Source organism: Orcinus orca, chromosome 5 (genome assembly GCF_937001465.1).
Source record: "Orcinus orca chromosome 5, mOrcOrc1.1, whole genome shotgun sequence".
Taxonomy (NCBI): Eukaryota; Metazoa; Chordata; class Mammalia; order Artiodactyla; family Delphinidae; genus Orcinus; species Orcinus orca.
The window spans coordinates 53895680-53916950 of record NC_064563.1 but is presented as its reverse complement, the minus strand read 5'-3'; the positions used below and the strand labels follow the sequence as shown (position 1 = coordinate 53916950).

The 21271-nt window shown below is 41.1% G+C and overlaps 1 protein-coding gene across 7 annotated transcripts in view; it reads left to right on the top strand.

Moving 5' to 3' along the window:
- The window catches only part of TNIK (TRAF2 and NCK interacting kinase), a 414289-nt gene extending 410310 nt beyond the window's left edge, over positions 1-3979 (top strand). For all 7 annotated transcript variants that reach the window (XM_049709762.1, XM_049709760.1, XM_049709759.1 and 4 more), the window contains one exon: positions 119-3979. In XM_049709762.1, the coding sequence (XP_049565719.1) occupies positions 119-202 (84 nt within the window). In that variant the 3' untranslated portion in view covers positions 203-3979. The remainder of the gene's footprint in view (positions 1-118) is intronic.
- Positions 3980-21271: the final 17292 nt, after the last annotated feature.

Sequence of the window (21271 nt, the reverse complement as noted above, 5' to 3'; positions counted from 1 at the left end):
AGTCTTAAGAGCTGACACATGGCAAGGATAGGACATGTGAGAGAAAATGGATGGACGGTTGAAGAAAAGAGGGAAAGAAACCATGCAGTTGAACTAACTTCTTTTTAATTTCAAACAGGTATTTTTTGCATCCGTGCGATCTGGAGGAAGTAGCCAAGTGTTTTTCATGACCCTCAACAGAAATTCCATGATGAACTGGTAACAGAAGAGCACTTGGCACTTATCTTCATGGCGTTATTTCTAATTTAAAAGAACATAACTCATGTGGACTTATGCCAGTCTAGAGGCAGAATCAGAAGGCTTGGTTGACCATACCACTTTACCCTTTTCCTCTCCCTCCACCCGTCCCAGTACAGTCCATCTTTCAATGTTGCAGCCTGGTTGAGAAGGAGAGAAAAAGGTGGCAGGAATTTCCAGGAGATCCCCAAGAATGCTGCGTTGTCTGTGGACAAAGGTGGACCATGTGCTCTTCGGAGTTAGGGATAGAAACAAATATTGTGTGCTCCTATGATTAAGCTGTGTTCTGGTGGGTTTTTGAGTTTTATTTTGTTTTGTTTTTTTACCTTTTTTCTTTACCCCTTTACTTTGTAAGAATGGGGAAAGAATGCATACTGAGAAAATGTCTGTTTTTAATTCTGTCTGCCTGCTAGCTTTAAGTATACAATGTGTTGTAAAATTTCCAATTTCGAATGGTGAGAGACAGCACAATAAATGTACCTTATCTCTTTACACTGAAGGCCATAACTACATAGTGGGGTAATTGTAGAACTCTTTTGCCTTCACGAACCCAAAAGGTTGCTTTTTGATAGCAACTGCTAATGGATTTTTAAAAGAGAAGAAAAATACTAGTTTTCCCCACTTTCGGGAAATAGATTTTAAATGGCTAAACTACTAGCCTTAGACTAATAAAATCAACTACCATTTTTGTGAGTCTGGCAGGCCCTATTTTATATGGCCCTGTACAGAACAGAGTGTGTTGAATGGGATAGTAGTGCCATTGAGTTGAGTTGGCTCTAGTGAATGAGGGACTCTATAATACAACATTGCCTCAGCGATTATGCAACAGATCAGGGCAAAAGATGGGATGACAAGAGGGGGTCAGACAGAAAGAGCTTCTGGAAACAAGCTAAAAATGTATATACACACACACACACACTTTTTTTTTTTTCCAAATGCACAAAACTTCCCAGCTAAGAGGTCACTCTGTTCGGGCTTCGTTAGGAGTTAAGACTTTGTTCTTTCTGGGAATTGGAGACTAAATAAGATCCAGGCTCTGGTCGTTCCCAGCTTTCTCCTGAGGGTGCCACTTTCCCAAGATGAAAACTGTGACTGAAAAAATAATAATAATAAATGTTTCTGAGCTGCCTGTGTTCTCTCTGGGTTGGTGAGAGAAGGGACTAGACTACTAAGCCTGCCTGAGACCCAGCAGGCATCATTGGTTCAGATGTTATAGAACTAGAAAGCAAGGCTTTGGCCAAAATTCTGAGACCCTAATCATTTTACCTTCCTCCAAATTACCCAACATATGGTAAACAACATTTGTGCAGAATTTGTATGTATTTCGTTCAGGTTGACTTGTGTCCTTATAGACTCTTACACGGATGATTCGAACTTTTACGTGACTGTCTGGGATTTTTTTTTTCCAAAGCTACCAGCATGGCCGCCTGTGGTATCAAGGTGTTGCAAAACGATATCTGTGTTGCGCTTCCTGTTTTAACCTACCTCGTTTTGTTTGTTTTGTTTCACTGTTCATCACAGCAGTGTTATCTCCAGGAGACATATAGAGAGCTCAACTGGCAATCTCAGGTGCACTTGATATTTTAAAATAAAACAGTAGTTGACCAAATTGTTCTTCTTGAAAAATTGGAAAAAAAAAAAATCCAACAACAACAAAACTAATGTGGCTTGTTTCTGGAGAAAACAATGACTCTAAACAGATCAAAAAAAAAAAATCTATGATCCTACTGATTTTGCCTAAATACATGAGCAGCTGATGTGCTATTAATGAGAACGAAATACACGTTAGGAAAATGGCGCCATTTCAATCTGGTGGCTTGGGCAAGGGGGGAACAGGGAAGGGGAAATATTCTAGTTCTGTTATAGATGATTCTGCCCCTCCTGTAAAGGTGGTTGTCATTTGCATTTATTTTAAGCAGGTAACACAGGAATGGAATTGAGGATTATCTTCAGGCAATCACCAAGATGTCCTCATCGTGGTCCCTTTAGTGCTCAAAAGCAATGATATCCTCCCGTTCTCATTTTTACTGCTAAGGTTCTGCTGCTGAACAATATTATCTTCACAAATTCCGTGCAACAAATTCAGCAATAACGTTGTGGATTGAATTTAGCAACTACTGTAATTGGATGCTGACATGGACAAGATATATTGATTTGGGTCTCATCCCCGCATGTGATTGCCACCAGCTCTTTATATTGCTGCTGTGGTATTTTAAACCAGAAGCTTCTTTAAATTATGTTGCAAACTGATCTTTGTTTTTATGTTTTGTTTTGTTTTGATTTCTAAGTGGTAAGTTCGAAACACACAGCTTTAAATGATTTTTTTATTGTGGGATTTGGGTACAGTTAAGAAATAAAAGGGAATCATTGTGTTTAAACATAAGGTAGTTTGTGAATGTATTTTTTAAAGCCTAGATTCATTGAAACAAAAAATCATAAGAGAACAATATTAATGCAGTCTTGTTTACAGTATGTACAGTGACATAACATAGAACATGAGCTTTTCTGGTGCCAACAACAATAAAACACAGACGTTAAACATCAAGCCATGCCTTTTATATTTTTGTACAAATATCTTACACAGAGTACAAGGCAAAACCAAATTTAAAAAGGGCCCCCCACAAAGCTGTGCTCCTTAAAAGATTTCTAAAGAATTCTTTGAAGCTTTTATCTCCAAAAATACATTTTCCTCCATCAGGACTGGCCCTAGCCCTGAAATACTGAGGCCTAGGTCATGCAGAATATTTCAGAATAACTATTCTTGGGCCCGTAACAATTCCCAACTTTTTGGTTTGCTTTAATTCTTTATTCTTTTTTTTGGGGGGGGGGCAGGGGTGAGGGGGTGGTTGTGCTTTTCATCCCCCTTAATATCATCTTAAAAATAAAATGAGCCAGTTCTAGAGATAAAATCCCCAGCAGGAAAAAATAAAACTAAAAACTGAAACTAGTTTCAAGACCAAAGAAATTTTTATTAAGATTTCTATACAAAGAGAAACTGAGCCCTCTCTCCCTCAAAGTTAAGTTTCTCTAGATCTCTTCTGTCCTTGCTACTCTCAATTGATAATCATGCAGTAAAATCCACTGCAGCTGCTCACACCATCGTCGTGGGCCGGGGTCTGTCAGGTGACTATCATTGCTGAGTGCTAGTCGGGGACGCTAGAGAAGATTCCTCCATGCAGTGGGTAATGGGAACAGCGGACCTGTAAGATCCCTTCAGATGGGGAGAGTACTCTCTCTCCATGCCAATTACATTCAGACCATTGTCCTTGCACACAATATAAGTGAAGACAGCTTGCACCAAGTGCCACATAAAATCTAATGACTCTATTTAGATATCATTTTTCTTGAAGACTTTCAAACAGTGCTTCAAGAAGGCTTAGAGCTACTGCAACGGTATAGGTTAAGGCACAGATGACATCCCACAAGGCCACTCAAACAGGGACTCCATTTTTCTAACACTTTGACACAGCTTTCTAAGACACGCTTCTTACATATGTTGCATCAAGTACACATTTTTTAAAAGCATCTTAATTCCTGGTTGTCAAGACCTACTAACAGTTTTCTGTCTGCTCTTGTGACTTATTGGTAATTGGTGTCTCTGGTCCCTCCTGTGCAGTAGATTAGAAAGAGATGTGAAATTCAGGCCGGAGCCATTTTGGTTTTGTCCATTGCCAGACAAGAAGCGGCTGAAGTCTGACCTCACATTCCATGAAGTTTAAAAAAAAAAAAAAAAAAATGTTTTCCCTACTAGTATGTGTCCCACTTCCTGTCACTGTATTCTTGAAATGTTGAAGAGCTATTTGTGTTAATAGTGTGTGCTGTCTTTGAAAGTCTGCTTGAACAGGCATCACTTGCATTTGTGCTGACTGCTTTCAGGTATAAGATGTGCTACATTATTTTTAAGAAAGAAGATGCAGTTACTGGTCAAACTTTTTTTAACCTTCCGGAGGAAAATAGGAGAATACCCATAACATGCTGATGGCAATTCTGAATGACGCTGCCATGCTCCCGATGTTCCCAAGTCTCCTGATTCTATGTTCTGACCATCTCAACAGTTTCTGTGAATTATGAGTTACCTTTTAGTTCATCCCGCAAAATTTTAAATCTAACTATATCAAAGAGTAACAAACACATCCAAAGCTGGCTTCCCTGAGACTATACAGTTACAAAATAAAATCCAAAAAATCTGAATTTGATTTCATTTACCTGCCAGCATTTCTCATAAATACCATTACATTTTGGCCTTGATCAGGATTGCAATATCGAGAACCATAAAATGTGCTGCTCTCCTTTTATGGGTCCCAAAATGGGTATAAACTGATCTTCTTTCAGAAGCTCCAGCAAAAAAGAAAACCTCCTGAGAATTTGCAAGTTCATAACTGACCATTTGTACATGTCTACCAAATATTTTCTAGTGTTGTTTGATTTGCATACTGTATCACTGTTCTGGGACTTTTTCCGTAGACGATTAGAATATTCAAAAATTTGCATAGCATCAAACAGTATGAGACCATAACTCTCTGCTTTGAACTTCATTCTTCTAGGGCTGTCATTCCAGAAAATGCCAGAATGCACCAAAATAAAACTCATAAAAGCATTTTAAAAGCAAAAATCCCTGGATAAGTTTTGAGATATTCTAAATTCAGACCAAAATCTTTGACTCTGTCCATGATGCCAAACATTTGGATGAAGACTAGAAAATACAGTTTAAAATAGAAATGCTCCAAAGTTTCCAGATTTTTGCTTTGTGTAGATATCTTCAAACTAACTCAACTCTTTGCATGATAGGGTTTGGTTTTGATGGTTTGTTTTTATCACACTAAATTGCATTGCACAGTTGAGGCTGGGCAAATACTGGAGGAAAGGTGAGTTTTCATTTCCAGCAATGGATCATTGTTTGTCCATAGCAAATATCCATGCCCCAGCTGCCTCTTCCTCCTATCTCTTCCCCTGGGGTTAGTATTAAGGAATAGTAATTCTGTATTATGGTTTATTTAAAAACCTCAGACATCACCCTGAATCAGAATTTCAAGTGTTAGGTGACAGCAAGAAATAAATCTGCAGCAGGAAAAAACAAAAAAGGATGACAGCTTGGATGAAGTTTAAAATTGGATGTTGTGAAACTATTTTTGTGCGTTTTAGCTATCTTTTTTACAATGTTAACATAACTGTAGAAATGCCAAATTTATAATATTGGAAGGGAAAACTATCATTTCGCTATGCCTACAAGTGTTTACATTGTTTAAATCTCCAGTTTTCTAAAGTGTTTTAAATTGTCAAAAACGTGCTGAAACTGGCTAAGTCTCACCTGTGTCAGGGTATAAAAGAAGAAAATCTTCTTGGCATATTTTCTAGTCTGAACCTTTTGGTTACTTTCAAGTATTTTTTTTTCCCTGCATTCAAAAAGCCTTCAGTTACTGTTGTCTAAGTTTGTTCCAAGCTGTAGTTAGAAATGATCTGATAGGTTCTAAGCCGGGGTTTTCCCATACTGTGACTGCCACACCCTGGAATATACTATTTTATGTTATCTCTATCAAAATGTGAAAAATAAAATATTGATAGTAGTAGGACGCCTGCTTGTTCTTCATTGCCACTTCCAAACTATTATCCCTTCTTCTCAACACTTCAATGCTTTGAAGCTCTTGCCATCAGCCTATAAGTTCTCCAGTTACCTTCAGTCACTCCCCCTCTTTGCTTCAGTATCTTGGTGCTTAGCTCACTGTCACCATCTCCAGCACCACCCTTGATTAATTCTTGGTGATTTCAAGAACCACTTAGAGAATCCCTGGCTTCTCAGTTTCCTGATCTTGAACAGTGAAACGTACCAATTACCTCACCACCTCCTAAACTGGTAGCAGGCAATTCTTCCCCTTTGCTCTAGGTGGATCCCATCCACTGTCACCAAATAAAGGTCATCACCCCAAAAATCTTCGGTGTCACCAGCTTGACTCATTCTGTTGGAGGGCTGCACTGCATTCATGCTGCAATCTCTTGTGTTATAAACACCCTGGGCCCCACTACCATCCCTAACTGCCATCTTACTTATCTGTTCCCCTTCACACAAAAAAAACAAATCAGCTTTCCATCCCCACCACAAGCAGCTCTTGCTAAGGACACCAGTTATATCCACACTGTCAAGTGCAATGGCCAGGTCTCTGACTTCGTGCCGTTTAATTTACCTGCAGTCTTTAACACAGGGAATAACTCCTTCCTTCTTGAAGTATTGAATCGTTTCTCAGCTCTGGGACATCCCTCTCGTGTTCTCTCACCTCTCTGACCATTCCTTATTGGTCTCCTTTGCTGAATTCCTAGAGTGCCCAGCACTGGACATCCCCTTTCTAAGTGATCTCTTCTAGTCTTGGGGTTTGAAAAACCATCATATTTTTATCAATACTCATATTTTTATCTCCAGCCCTAATCTCTTTTCTGAGAGCCCGATTTATATGTCTAACTACTTACTTGGCATCTTCATTGGATGCATAATTGAAATCTCAAACTCAACGTATTTAAAACTACACTAATTTGCACCCCACCTACAGATCTACTCCCATTACAGTCTTCTCTATGTCAGTAAATGGCAACTTTGTTCCTCCAGACCAGAAGATCTTATCATTTCCCTTCATTTTTCTCCTTCACATACCGCATGCAATCCATTAAAAACAAAACACCTTATTCCCCCGCACCGGCCCACTTTAGAAAATACCCATAATCCAAGCTGAGACCATGCCACATTTTGCCTGAGATGACACTTTTAAAACATCCACTAATATACCAGTTTAGGCCACTTTTCTGCTCAAGTGGTCAGTGTCTTCCCATCTCACTCAGAATGTCAACGTCCTACAGTGGCCCATAAGGCCCTAATAAATCTGACCTAGCCTTTGCTCCATTCCCAACCACCACTACCACTTCTCTGACCTCATCTACTGTTAGCCTAGTTCACTTAGCTCCAGCCACACTGCCCTCCTTGCTTTACCCAGGAGACCCTCAAAGCATGCTCCTGTCTCAGGGTCTTTGCCCTGGCTGTTTCCTCTGTCTGGAAAGCTCTCCATTCATGTATCTGTATCATGTGCTCCCTGCTTCCTTTGGGTCTCTGCACAAATATCCCTAAACTATCAGAGACCTACATAAAATAATTTCCAATCCCCCACTTAGTCTCTGCCTTTCATAGCACTTATCAACATCTAGTCTGTTCACTGGCCTATCTCAAGTACACATAATAATGCCTGGAAAGTAGTAATCACTCAGTAAGTATTTATCGGATGAACGAATGAATGAAAATAAATAACAGGGTTTGGGGATTTTTTATGAAGGTATAAAACTAAAAGTTCATTTTCATTTCAATATCAAAACAAAAAGCTGTGTCCAAAGTCTATATCATAAAAGCATAGGTCTGCTTTCATGTAGATAATGGAAAACCTAATGGATTTCCTTTCCTGGAAGGCTATTGTGGATGGAAAACACCTCGCTATAATCCTGGCTGTACTTTCTTGCTCCATGAATCATCTTAACAGGCCAAGCTGCAGGGTTGGAAGAGAGGCTGTCATATAGAACCTTGAGAAAAATGTATTTCAAAACCATTACATTTATACAGATAATGATCCATTTTAAGCTACTGGCAGTGCAATAAGTACAGAGTTGCTAGAAGTGGGAAGAGGATACTGAATTTTGTTTTCTGGTCTAAATGTTTAAAAATGATAACAACAAATTTTTTTCTAAAACAAGAAATAAACAACATTAAAGGTATTCTTCTGCCAAATGCAGCTTCAAGAAAGCCTAATGACATTCGGGTCTTATGATTCTTCCAAGTGACAATAGTTCTGAGGCTTCCCTGGGCAGCCTCTAACATCTGTATATATTTAGCTCCACTGAATGTTGTTGCATGAAGTTTTGTTGTAGGAAATTGACACATGCCTTCTGACGAATTTATTGTTTCACTCAGTCTTGTAAAGGTCACAGCTTGTAGTTTCAATTTGTTCAATCATGTATTTCCCTGCTCACTTAATAAAAGAAATATTTTAAAAAATAAAGGAAGAAGATAATGAAATGATGTAATATGAAGCAATATAACAGTGAAATAATTTTTTTTGTTCCTCTATTATTTTCCATGCCTTTTCACAAATCTGTTGAGATGAAAGATAAAATATAATTCGTGCTAAATAGCATGGGTGATGGTCTTAATCAATCTTTTCCAGGACCAAAGCCATTTCTGGATTCCATGGTACTTAGCTGTAGATTCCTGGAGTCCTTTACAGAAGATACAAAGCATTGGTTCCAGGTACAGGTAGAGAATGTGGAACAGACGCTGAGAAATGCCCAAGGTGTCAGTCGTTGTGAACAATCTAAGCATCACAAATTCCAGTTGTATAGACACCATAAATGATTTTAAAATGAGTTCTCAATAATTTATGTGAAAATATTTGAGTGCTGGTTTTCTTTAAAATGGAATATCACCAGCTTGAAAACATGTTTTTATACATCCATAAGCAACTAAGTTCATGTTCCATGACAATAACAATTTGAAAGAAGATCACCTCCAGCCAAGAAAAATAGTCATCTTGGTTTCCAAAGTTCAAAGTTAATTTACCAGATGGTGTCGTGAGGACATGGACTAGCAGCATCATGGTCTGACCAAATGTTTTAGCCCTACACCCAGTGCTGCATGATCTCGGGTCATCTTGGATTACTAAACTCCTTTAGTAAAAGAGATGCCAGGGCTTCCCTGGTGGCGCAGTGGTTGAGAGTCCCCCTGCCGATGCAGGGGACACGGGTTCGTGCCGCGGTCTGGGAAGATCCCACATGCCGCGGAGCGGCTGGGCCCGTGAGCCACAACTACTGAGCCTGCGCGTCTGGAGCCTGTGCTCCGCAACAAGAGAGGCCACGATAGTGAGAGGCCCGCGCACCGTGATGAAGAGTGGCCCCCGCTCACCGCAACTAGAGAAAGCCCTCACACAGAAACGAAGACCCAACACAGCCAAAAATAAATAAATAAATAAATAAATAAATAAAATTTAAAAAAAGAGAGATGCCAGTTAAGATTGAGGAATTTAGGGCTAGAAGGCATCACTGGACCAGAAAGAAAGAGCATAGCCTTCAGGTCAATCTGACGTTTTCCCCTATCTTACCCTTCCTCCTCACTAGGACAGCCATTCATAATTGGAGGCCCATCAATCTGGGCAGGCCAAAGCTATCACCAGTCCAAGACAAAGGACAACACAGTGAGCTTTCCATAAAGCTCATTTAAAGACAGTCTTTAAGGAGGCAGCATGTTCTCACTGTATAGTGAAAAGATGTATTTGAGAGTCTGGTGATGATATATACACATTCATTCCATTAAATGTTCTAGTTTGGTAAAATTAAAAATTGGCAGTCTTTTTGTTGGTCCCCACAGGATTTGGGGTTGTATGGGGTTTTGTTTTTGAAATTTTCCTGCTTAGTAAAAAGTTTTTTTAATGTGGTAATGACTGCTCTAGAGTACTTATAGAAGTCCAGATCTTTGTTTAGTATAGAAATGTACTGCCCATCTCAAAAATTGAAGGGATAAATATAGAAAGGGGGGAAAAGGGGAAGAACATGATCCAGCATCAGGAACAAAGCAGATGCCCGCCCTGGTGTCCATAGTTAGACTTCTGTTGCTGGCTTTATCCAGGTAAGTGGTGGTTAATTTCAGGCAGAATTCAAACAGCTTCCACAGGCCTAAGTACCAGTGCAGAGTGAACATGCTGTGACAGAAGACATTGCACAACACAGAAGTCATCAACTAACTGCATCCCAGCCACCTAATAAGCCTGAGTTTCCCAATCATTTTAAATATGATGACTTCTCATCGTAACCACCTACGAAACTAAAAAGCAGCAAAAAGTTCAGTAACACTTTTAAGTGAAACTGCAATTTATAAGCCACACTCATTTGAGAAAAAGTACTTATACATGTGAGTCATTTAGTCTACAAACAATGCTTGGTATATGCTTGGATACTGGACTCTTTGTTATAGATCCACAACCCCAAGCCCTGCTGAGGTCCCTGGCCCATAATTTGGAAAACGTAACTATAAGCATTTTCCCTAAGAATCTTCATTTGTATATTGGTTGTGTTTTATGGCAATGTTTAATGTGTATATATTAACAGTCATTGGTTCAGTTCATCTTAATAAAGCTGCCTTATCACCTTCAAGTATCAGAGAGCTCAAAAAAATTCATCATAGTATTTTTATTTTTTGCCTGTTTATATGCCATCTTATTTTTTAAAGTGTTTGAGACAGCCATGATCTGACTTTTGACAAGCCACCAACACAAACCCACCTGTGTAGAGAAAAGCAAAGCAACCATTTATTTACCAGCTGCTCTATACATAGCAGGCCTCACCACTGGACGCTAAGGCAGAAACAGCAGACGAAGAAATGATCCCTGCCCCTAAGGTGCTGCAGTCTCCTTTTGCTCCAGGGCAGCTGGGGAAGGCAGGGGAGGAATACAAACAGGCACAGAGGCAATAGCAAAAGAAGCAGAGCCCAGCATTTGACAGAGGAATGCAGGGGCTACTATGGGACTGAAGAGAAGGGACCCTCTGCCTAGAATGGTTACAGAGGGCTTCCAGGAGCAGGTGGCCTTTACCAGGTTGTGGGACAGGAAAAAGGGAGAGAGGCATTCCAACAAGAGGGAGCGGCTTGAACAAAGGCACAGAGGAATGAAGAGCATGTGGGCCTGGAAATGGCAAGGAGTTCAGCATGACTAGAGACAGTGCTGATGGAGCAGGAAAAACAATCACCTGAGTACATGAGTGTGGAGCACAGTCTTTACACCCCTATGCCAGTCCTCTAACATAGGCCCCAGGGCTTTCAAATTCCTGATTCAGCCAGCTGCCTGGCCAACGTGGGCAATGTTTGATGAATGAATCACGCCGTCAGTTAAGAACGCAGTGATTCCTGTGTGTTTGTGGTGAAACCCGTGAGAATGGATCATTTCGTGCATGTAATTCCCAGCATTCTTTTAGTTGCTGTCTGTAGGACTAAGTCCCCAGATTTCTTCACTGAAGCCCAGCTTTGAAGCATGAAGCTGGCCCGGGCCCTACTCGCCCAAACTCTCCTGGTCATAGGAATCACCCACATGCTGGTTACTCAGGCAGACCTTCTGGAACACCCCAACCCTGCTCTGAGCAGTAGTCTGTAATTTGGGTGCCCGTGGTCTTGAACCACCCCCAATCCCACACTTTGAGAGACACTATACTTCTGGAGTTTTCCTTTCTTCCCCTTTGAACAATTCTGCATGTTTCCAGTACGTCTAAACACCAAAAGTGCGTGCAAACAACCACCCTGTTTCATGTTGTGCAAGCGTCTTGGTACCATCTTTCGTCCCAAGTAGGGATTGCAGAAGTCTTGCCCAGGTGCTGCTGTGACCAGCCAAATGGGACAAGCTATCTGGGCCACCGACCTCACTCCTCATCTACCATGCTACTTCCCTTCGTCACTGGTGCACACTCTTCCTCACAGCCGGGAGCTTTGCTACCCACGGGGGCCTAAGCCTCCTACTTGGAGACGCAACATTGCAGCCCATGGCCTCAGCTCAGAGGGCCTTGCCGAAGACACAGGACGCCTACCTGCTCTCCTACTCGGGTCATTTTCTTCTTGTTTTCTTGAAGTTAATAACACCTTTTACTTTAAGATATACCCTTTTAAAAGTACATTCTATTGCTATTATTTTTGCCTATTTGCATACACTTTGCTGTTCTTATATGGCTTTGAACTGCTTTTCTTTTTTCATGCTGATCCACTTTCTATCTCAAAATTTCAAACCTCCATTGACTTTTACCATCTTTTTTATTGTCTCTTAGATTTAGGTTGAGATAAAAAATTTCTATTGCTACTTTAATACTTGTCTTTTTTTTTTTTTTTTTGTTTTTGTTTTTGGCGGTACGCGGGCCTCTCACCGTTGTGGCCTCTCCCATTGCAGAACACAAGCTCCGGACGTGCAGGCTCAGCGGCCATGGCTCACGGGCCTAACACTTGTCTTTTTATACTCAACTTCTAATTTCTTTTACTTAGCTATTTACTTTTTTAAAACTTTTTATTGGAGTATAGCTGATTTACAGTGTTGTGTTAGTTTCAGGTGTACTGCAAAGCTATTTATGTTCTATTTAACCTCTCCCTGTTATTTTTATTTTATTTTATTTTATTTGGCTGCGTTGGGTCTTTGTCGCTGCGCACGGGCTTTCTCTAGTTGCAGCGAGCGGGGGCTACTCTTCGTTCCGGTGCGCGGGCTTCTCATTGCGGTGGCTTCTCTTGTTGAGGAACATGGGATCTAGGTGCGCGGGCTTCAGTAGTTGCAGTGCGTGGGCTCAGTAGTTGTGGCTTGCAGGCTCTAGAGCGCAGGCTCAGTAGTTGTGGCGCATGGGCTTGGCTGCTCCGCGGTATGTGGGATCTTCCCAGGCCAGGGATCGAACCCATGTCTCCTGCATTGGCAGGCAGATTCTTAACCACTGAGCCACCAGGGAAGTCCAACCTCTCCCTTTTATTTGGCAGTTGTATTGATTTCTGCTTCTTTGTGACTTTAAATCCTTCTTACTTTGCTTTTCTCCTTTGAATATTCTTATGCTTAAATATCTCCATTTACCTTTGTATGTTTTTTGCTTTTATGCTTTTTCCTCTTTTTATTTACATTTTGTGCTTTAATCTACATTTATATTCTCTCATTACTCTTAATTTCTTGGTCTCTTGGTTTGTTTCATTGGTCTTGCCTACTTTTTATATGTTCTAATTATTTGTTTCATTATGCATTTTAATTTTTTCCAACATATTTAAAAATTTTCCCTAATTTTAATTTAGAGCTCATTCTGTTTAACCCCCTCATTTTGTGAATGCAGACACTGAGCTGCAAAGAGAAGAAATAACTTGCTCAAGGTCTTAGGGTGGGCAGTGGTGGAACCTAAATAAGAAGCTGGCTCTTTTGGTGACCAGTCTGGTGCTCTTTCGACCAAACCACTCCATCAACAATGACCCTGCAAAGCGCACCCGTCCTCTTTAAAATAAAGAACACCTGAGTAGCATCTCATCCAAGAGCATTTGGTTCCTGAGACATCAGAGTCACGACTGTGATTCAATGTCAGTGATCACCCTGGGAGAAGGTTTTCCTTGGCCTTTCACTAAAAGGACATGAGAAAACAATAGGAAAAAGGGAAAGCTGAGAACTGGGACTTTAGTTGTAAAATACATGGAAGAACAGAATCTAAAGTCAGAACACAATGTGTGAGCTGGGGGACCCTAAGCAAACAGACATCTCTGAGCCTCTGTTTTCTTATCTCTAAAATGGGGATCATGAAGCCATTCCTACCCTTCTCACATTTGTGTTATGTTGATCAGATCAAATCACCGATAAAAAAGCTCTTTGTAAACTTTGTGCATCGTTATTATAATGCCCACAAAATTCAAGAGAAATGTTAGAAGAATAACTACATTAAAAAGAATACCATTTTTACTTTTTAAATATGTATATTGGTTTATCTAAAGAGGGAAAGAATAAGGTGCCTTTGCCACTCTCAATACCCAAAATCATATTTTTCCCCTTTTTTCCTTTTTTAAAAAAACAAATTACCTTTTTTTGACGATCTGTTGTTTGATGCACATTTCCATTTGGTGCTCTTGGGTTTATAGTCCCGTGTTATATGCCTGCTTCATTCCTTAAGTTTCAATGGTTAAAAAAAAGTGAATAACGCTACCTTAATGAAAGATACTTTATAAGAAAGTCTGTCTTTAGACTCAGATTTGATCTTACTAATCAAGCAGTGACTTCTGCGGCAAACTCACGGTTTCTCCCCCGATCTAGTTCTCGCTTCCACCTTCCCAACGGCACTCTGCTACAATCTTTGTGGAAGTTAACAATGACAGTCGGAAAAAGCATTACCTTGTGCATCTGGTATTTGAGATGCTTTTTGATTTCATTACTCAGTAAACTTTTCAGACAGCAATCTTTCAGTGCCTTGGCATCTGGAGCTCTCCTAGGCAGAGCTGGCTCTGCAGCAGCAAATTAATGGATTAAAATGCTAAGGGAATTCTCACTGGCAAGAAATCTGTAAGGACAATGGATGAGTCAGGTCAGGTGCTACTGATAAGGACAAAAGGATCACGGACATTCTAGTGTTGGGGCCGCCTCCTAGCCAGTGCTATAACCACCGGAAAAGGACTAGAATTTGTCACTCAGGACACTTAGCTATGGGAACACTCGACCATCTCTTTGCCCTTCATTATGAAGCCATCGGCAAGAAACCTATCCCTATCATTGCTGTGATCTTACATGTCTTGGAAGGACAAAATTTCAGGGAACTTAGAGCCTAACTCTTCAGAGACCACGGCTCCAAGTCCCTGAGTGGTTCAAGGTGGGCTGGAGGGCTGCATCAGCAGTGGAACAAGAAGCCTCCTAGGACAGCACTCTTTCCTCCCCACCAAGCCACATCCCTGACCCTCTTCATCTTGCTCCCATCAGTGGCAAAACAAAGGCAACAGAGCACACTGTAAGGCTTGGTTGGAATCTTACAGATGGGTCAGGGTGAGAGACCCTGTGCTCTTGCTGTAGCAGAACAAAGCAATTTCCCCCTTCAGCTCAGCATAGGCCACCTGAGGAGCCTTTGGGAAGAGAGAAGAAAAAGGAGCGAACAGAAGTGAGAAGAAAGGCAGGACACAAACGTGGGGTAGACTCCAGTTGTGAGGGGAGACCATGGCCACCACAAAGGAGGGCTCCATTCCGCAGCTGCCTTGGACATCCCTGGAGGCTCGGAGGATTGCTTCTAGGACAGTGCACACTGTGTTTTCTACTGCATGGAGGCACCAAGGCACTGAGCTTCCATTTTTGATGTACTCGTTTGACTCACTGATGAAAAATGAAAACAACTTCCTCTCCCCACCAACCACCACAAAGTGCTTCCCCAAACCCAGTCACCCTGTTCAAAGAGGGAAGATGATATCAAGTTGTAAGGGAGCGAGAAATTCTATTTGGGTTTATTTTTACCAGTCTTGCCACTGACTCTCCAAGTCTCTGAACAGATGCCAGAGCCCACACTAGGTGTTGGTAAGCACTGGGGATTTTCCGAGGAGAATGGGGCTAATAAATTGAAGCTGATTATGTCTCTTAAAGATCTACAAGACAAAAAAGTACCTGGTCAACAACTCACCCATCACCGAGTTGCACCATCTGCTTGTTACAGTACATTCCTGGAACTCCTCTATGTCTGGTAAACAGCTGTCACGAGAACCATTTCTCCCTGACACTGCTTCTTTTATTGGTGACCTATTGGTCAATAACACGGAGCAACATTGTTTGTTATACCTCAGTGATGACCTCATGATCTTCACTCCCACTTTTTTATGTCAACCACATAAGCCTCCCTTAGTACCCCGCAAGCTAGCAGCAAAAGCTACTGAAGGCAGTGGTAGAAAATAGCACACTGTCGGAAAATGATTAACCCACAGACATTAAAGAGACACAAACTCATGAACAGAAAGATGCCCTGCAGAGAGTACTGTGGCCGTCTAGGCACACTTGATTGAAAAATGGTTAGGAACAGAGAATTTTAATTGACTTATTTTAAACTGAGATGACTCAAGAATGGCAAACAAAAATTTTCTGCATGCAGTAGCACCATCCAATTTAGACTGAATTGCCCAATGATTAATTAATTTGGGGCAGAGCCCACTGATAAATTACCATAGATGCACATCTGTCAAAGAAATTTGTCACAAATTGTCAAACCTTCCTTACGTGAATGGCACAAATCCAGGGAAGTGGCCACTCAGTAGGTGGCCCCTTGTTCTTTTAATGAGCCAAATAACACAAACTCCAGGCTAAAAAAAAGGGAGAAGAGCTCACATAGCTAGTCAACCCTGGGAGTCACAGGACCCTATACTAACTTTTGGAGAGGATATTAAATTAAGAACAAATCATGGAAACTGACAGCAGAAAAATAATGACAGCTGACATCTACTGAGAGTTTACTATGTGCTGGGCTTTATTCTAAGCACTGTATCCATACTATCTTATTTAACCCCCGCAAAAATCCCATGAATCCAATACAATCTCCGTCTTACACATGAAGAGACAGAGATTATCTAGTTTGTTCTACAGATGAAGTGTAGAGAAGTTAAGCAAGACTTACCCATAGTCAAAAGGCCAAACGCTCTGGAGAGGGAGAACCCAGAAAACATCTTTTGACCCCAGTCCAGTGCTCCAAACCCTTGTGAGAGGGTGGCATGAATTCATTTTACAAGGTTCCTTGGGTTCCGAAAAGATATAAAACCATTCCAGGAAGGGAAAGTTTTTCATCCTTTCTAAAGTGACGGCCACCAGGCTGAAGGGGTCAGCCAGATATCTGGTCTAGCAGAAGTGGTGACACAGCTGCTCTTCTTCTCATGTTCTCTCTCAGACAAGCATAGGCCTGGGGTGCTGGAAAAGGATATCCAGACACCTGAGGAATTGTGCATCACTTGTCTATGGCTTCTGTGCCATACCAAGGAGGGCAAATTAAGAGGAAGCTTTTTTTTTCTTTTCTTTTTAATAAGTTTATTTATTTATTTATTTATTTTTGGCTGTGTCGGGTCTTTGTTGCTGTGCACGCGGGCTTTCTCTAGTTGTGGCAAGCGGGGGCTACTCTTCGTTGCTGTGCAGGGGCTCCTCAATGTGGTGGTTTCTCTTGTTGCAGAGCATGGGCTCTAGATGTGCGGGCTTCAGTAGTTGTGGCTCGCAGGCTCAGTCGTTGTGGTGCACGGGCTTAGTTGCTCCGTGGCATGTGGGATCTTCCAAGACCAGGGATCGAACCCATGTCCCCTGTATTGGCAGGTGGATTCTTAACCTCTGCGTCACCAGGGAAGTCCAAGAGGAAGCTTCCTGAGGAGTAGTAGTTAAATTAAAACTTCATCCTAACATGGCAGAGAGGACAAATTTGGAGAGGAGACAAAGTGACAGAAACAATTAAGAGTAGAAGATTCAAAGGGGATGGTGGATTGGAAAGACACCTACCAAACTGAAAACAGAGACATCTCTGAGGAGCTATCTTGGTTGAAGGTGGTGGTAGAGGGTTATTTCAGCTTTATCTGTATTCTACAAAATTTTCTCAAGGACAGTGGTCTCATGTATTTATGTTTAATTTGCTATTAAAATGAAGTAAATATTTTTGAAAGGAGAAAAAGAGACAAAGGAAAAGTGAGGACAGTGCCTAGACTTGTACAGCTATTGGGTAGCTTTTCATCTGGTACCTGAGACTCCCAATGTGGGTCATTGAAAGGCTGTTAAGGTCAGTGTATCTGTCCAAGAAGTAGACAGTCACAGCCCCAGTGACCAGGGCTACTTCCTCTTCCCTGCACCTGGGGCTAAAGGTTTGCCTTTGGGAGGGGGTTAAGAGGTCCCACAGGCCTCTGTGTACATTTGGGTTTATCACCTAAGATTGTCTGAGTGTCTCCAGGTGACCACTGAGCTAGCCAGAAGAATCTACTAATCCCTTCTTATCCACCTATAGATTCATTGAATTGACGCATTAACAGGCAAGTTTAAAAGAAAGAAAAGAAAAGGAATAAAGGAAATAGGGCAATTTATTGGCTGTCACAGGCAGAACTGGCACAAACAACCTGCCCCATGTCCTTCCCTCTTAGTGCCAGCACAGGACACTCTCCTTAAGATCCTAGCAGGCTCCCCTAGCCATGGATATGGCTGAAGATAGAGACCATCACTGACCTTGGACAAAGACTTGACCTCGTTGGACCTCTGCCAAGGCTCATTTCCAGGGGAAGCCCAAGAGGTCAGTATGGGTCCCAGAGCACGATCGGGAACCATATGCCAGCCTCAGCAGGCCTTCCTGGAGACCTGGACTCCGTTCCTTTTAGCATCCTCCATCTTTCCTTTTTCACTCATTGTGCCGCCCAACCCACACTCACATTACTGTCTGTCAGAGAAATATCTACACTTAATCAAACCCCTCCCTCAAGTCTATTACATCAAAGCTCAGACTTCAGTGCTCATTGGATTATTTATTCCTAAAACCTACTCTAAGAAATAAGGGTCTAATATTATTGGCCCAACTGTCTCACATTGCTTAGGGACACAAAGTTTAATTAAGGCTTGAATTTGAAACGTTTCGTGGCCACTAAATTTTCTCCAAACTATTTACTTAACTTGTTTAGGGTCTTCTAAAATTAAATAATCTCAAATCCTTATTCTCAATACATTCAGTAAAGTCCTCATTTTATCTTTCCACAAGGAAAGCTATCATAGGGATTCTTATTAAATGGGTATACGACAGATGACTTTCTATTTGGATTGTAGGTAGAACTGAAAGAGAGTGAGTAGGCGTGAGGGTCTCTAGACTGGGCGGAAAACATGACAATGCTTTTGTAGTTTAAACAACTGTTCACTCTTACCCTTAGTGGTCAAGAATCCAGTTATTAATTGTTGAATAAGTTGGGCCATACAGCATATGAATGTAAAGAGAGCCAACGTTCACTGTGGAGTAGATCACATGATGACAAGCTTCAAAAATGTCTTGCAGAACAGTAACAACGATGGTGAGCTATAGCAGAAAGAACTGAAGCTAAAAATCTGGGTTTATATGGAACCTAATAGGTTGTCATTTGGGAAAGTTTGAGCACTCTCAAGGTAGGCTCTAAAACTTGGATCCCAATCCCTATAGCATGTAAATTCTTGGAAGACAGGAATCTTATCTGATGGGTTCACTGTTGTCTCCAGTTCTGGCACATAAAAGATAATCTACAAACATCTGTTGAAAGGCTGAGTGAGTAATCACAGCTTTTCCACTGATTAGCCATGGAAACTTGGGATAGATCCTTCAATGCTCTGAGGCTTAGTCTTCTCACAGGTAAATGAGAATATTCTATTTAAATGGTGCTATAGGGATGAAGTGACAACGTGTGAAATTCTGAACCATGGTAGGTGTTCGATAGTTTAGAAAGAGGTGGTAGGAACTTGATGGTTAATTATTTTTCTAACTCCTAGTTCATTTGTGAAGTTGCCTCTTGCCTTGCTGGTAGTTTGTCTAAAAATTGAAGATAATCTTCACGCTCAAAAGACCCAAACCACCCTGAAACCCTTTGAGGAAGGGTTTTTAAAGGCAAGGTGAGGAAGAGGGTCGAAAGGTGCCGGATCGGCTCGTGGACATTCTTCTGATTGGTTGGTAGTGCGGTAACCGGATGGTATTTCGGGAATCAACATCATCAACCTTCTGGTTCCAGCTAGTCTGGGATCTATGTGCTTGCGGTCAGCATGCGGTAAAGGGTAACTTCTTCCACCTGGTGGGGGTTTTAGTAGCTGCAAATCAGCTCAAGGGTATAGCTCAGGATATTACCTATAACCCCCGAGGAGGAACTAAAGGTCCTTGACTTTGTTTTATGGCTAAACTATGATGATCTTCTCTTGCTTGACTATTTTCCTTTGTTTCTGCATTGTCTCACTTCACTGATTAAATTTGCTCTTTGGAACTCAGGGAGGCTAAAGCTTTTTTACAAACAAGAGGGAGAGGACAGGGGGTGTGTTGTGGTTAGGAGGGGAGTCTGTTCCCGGGAAGGCCTCGCAGGGTCCTGCTTGGTTTCAGTAGGACTGAGTAGCTGAAATTTAAATTTTTAATTAACTTAAGTTGAAATAGCCACATGTGGCTAGTGGCAACTATATTGAACAACACAGATGTAGGATATTTTTATCATCACAAAACATTCTATTGCTCAGGGCTAGTATGGATGGTTCTTAAGGCCATTATATCTGACGAGTTCATCTACAGAATGGATGTAGATAAAAAGAACAGGCCAAGGACTGAGCTCTGGACAACAATACCATTTAGAAGTCTAGGAATAAAGAGGGAGTAAGATAATAAGAGGCAGTGGCCATTGAGTTCAAGTGATCATATTGTCATGAGAACAAGAGAAGAAAAAGTTTTAAGAAAAAGGATAGTACTCCAATGGATACAGAATTGTCCATTAGCCTTAGGGAGACGCAGATTTTGGGGAAACCCATAAAAAGCTACTTCAGAGGCACGGTGAGGGACAAAAACCCACTTAAGTTAGATTGAGGAGAAAAGGATGGTGAGTAGTGAAGTGAGTGTAGACAGTTTTTCAGAAGAGTTCTGCCATGAAGGGAAACAAAACAATAATTCAATTAGAAGATGAGCAAAAGATATGAAGAGACATTTCACCAAAAAGGATATACAGATGTCAGATAATTAAATTATATGTCCAACGTCATTAACCATTAAAGAAATGTAAAATAAAGCCACAGTAAGATATCACTACACCTTTCAGAATGGCTAAAGTAAAAAATAATGACAACATCAAATGATGAGGGTGCAGAGAAACTAAATCACTCATACATCCCTGGTAAGAATGTAAAATGGCGGTTTCTTAAAAGCTAAATGTGCAAATACCATCTGACCCAACAACTGCACTCATGGACATTTATTCCAGAAAAAGAAGACTTAATGGCTACACAAAAAGGTTTTTCTTTATTTACATGAATATTTATGGCAGCTTTATTTGTAATAACGCAAAACTGGAGAGGGCTGAGATGTCCTTCAAAGGTTAATGATTAAACAGGTTGTGGTACATCCATTCCATGGAACAATACTAAGCAATAAAAGCAAACAACGGATACATGCAACTTAGATGCATCTGGAAGGAATTATACTGAGTGAAAAATACCAACCTCAAAGGTAGCATGCTGTGATGATTAATTTGATGTGTCAACTTGGGGCCACAGTACCCAGACGTTTGGTTAAACATTATGCTATTTCTCTGAGGGTTTTGGAGGAGATTTATATTTAAATCAGTGGACTTTATAAAGACGCAGACATAGAGAATGGCCTTGAGACACGAAGGGGGAAGGGTAAGCTGGGATGAAGTGAGAGAGTGGCATGGACATATATACACTACCAAATGTAAAATAGATAGCTAGTGGGAAGCAGCCGCATAGCACAGGGAGATCAGCTCAGTGCTTTGTGACCACCTAGAGGGGTGGGATAGGGAGGATGGGAGGGAGATGCAAGAAGGAGGTGATATGGGGAT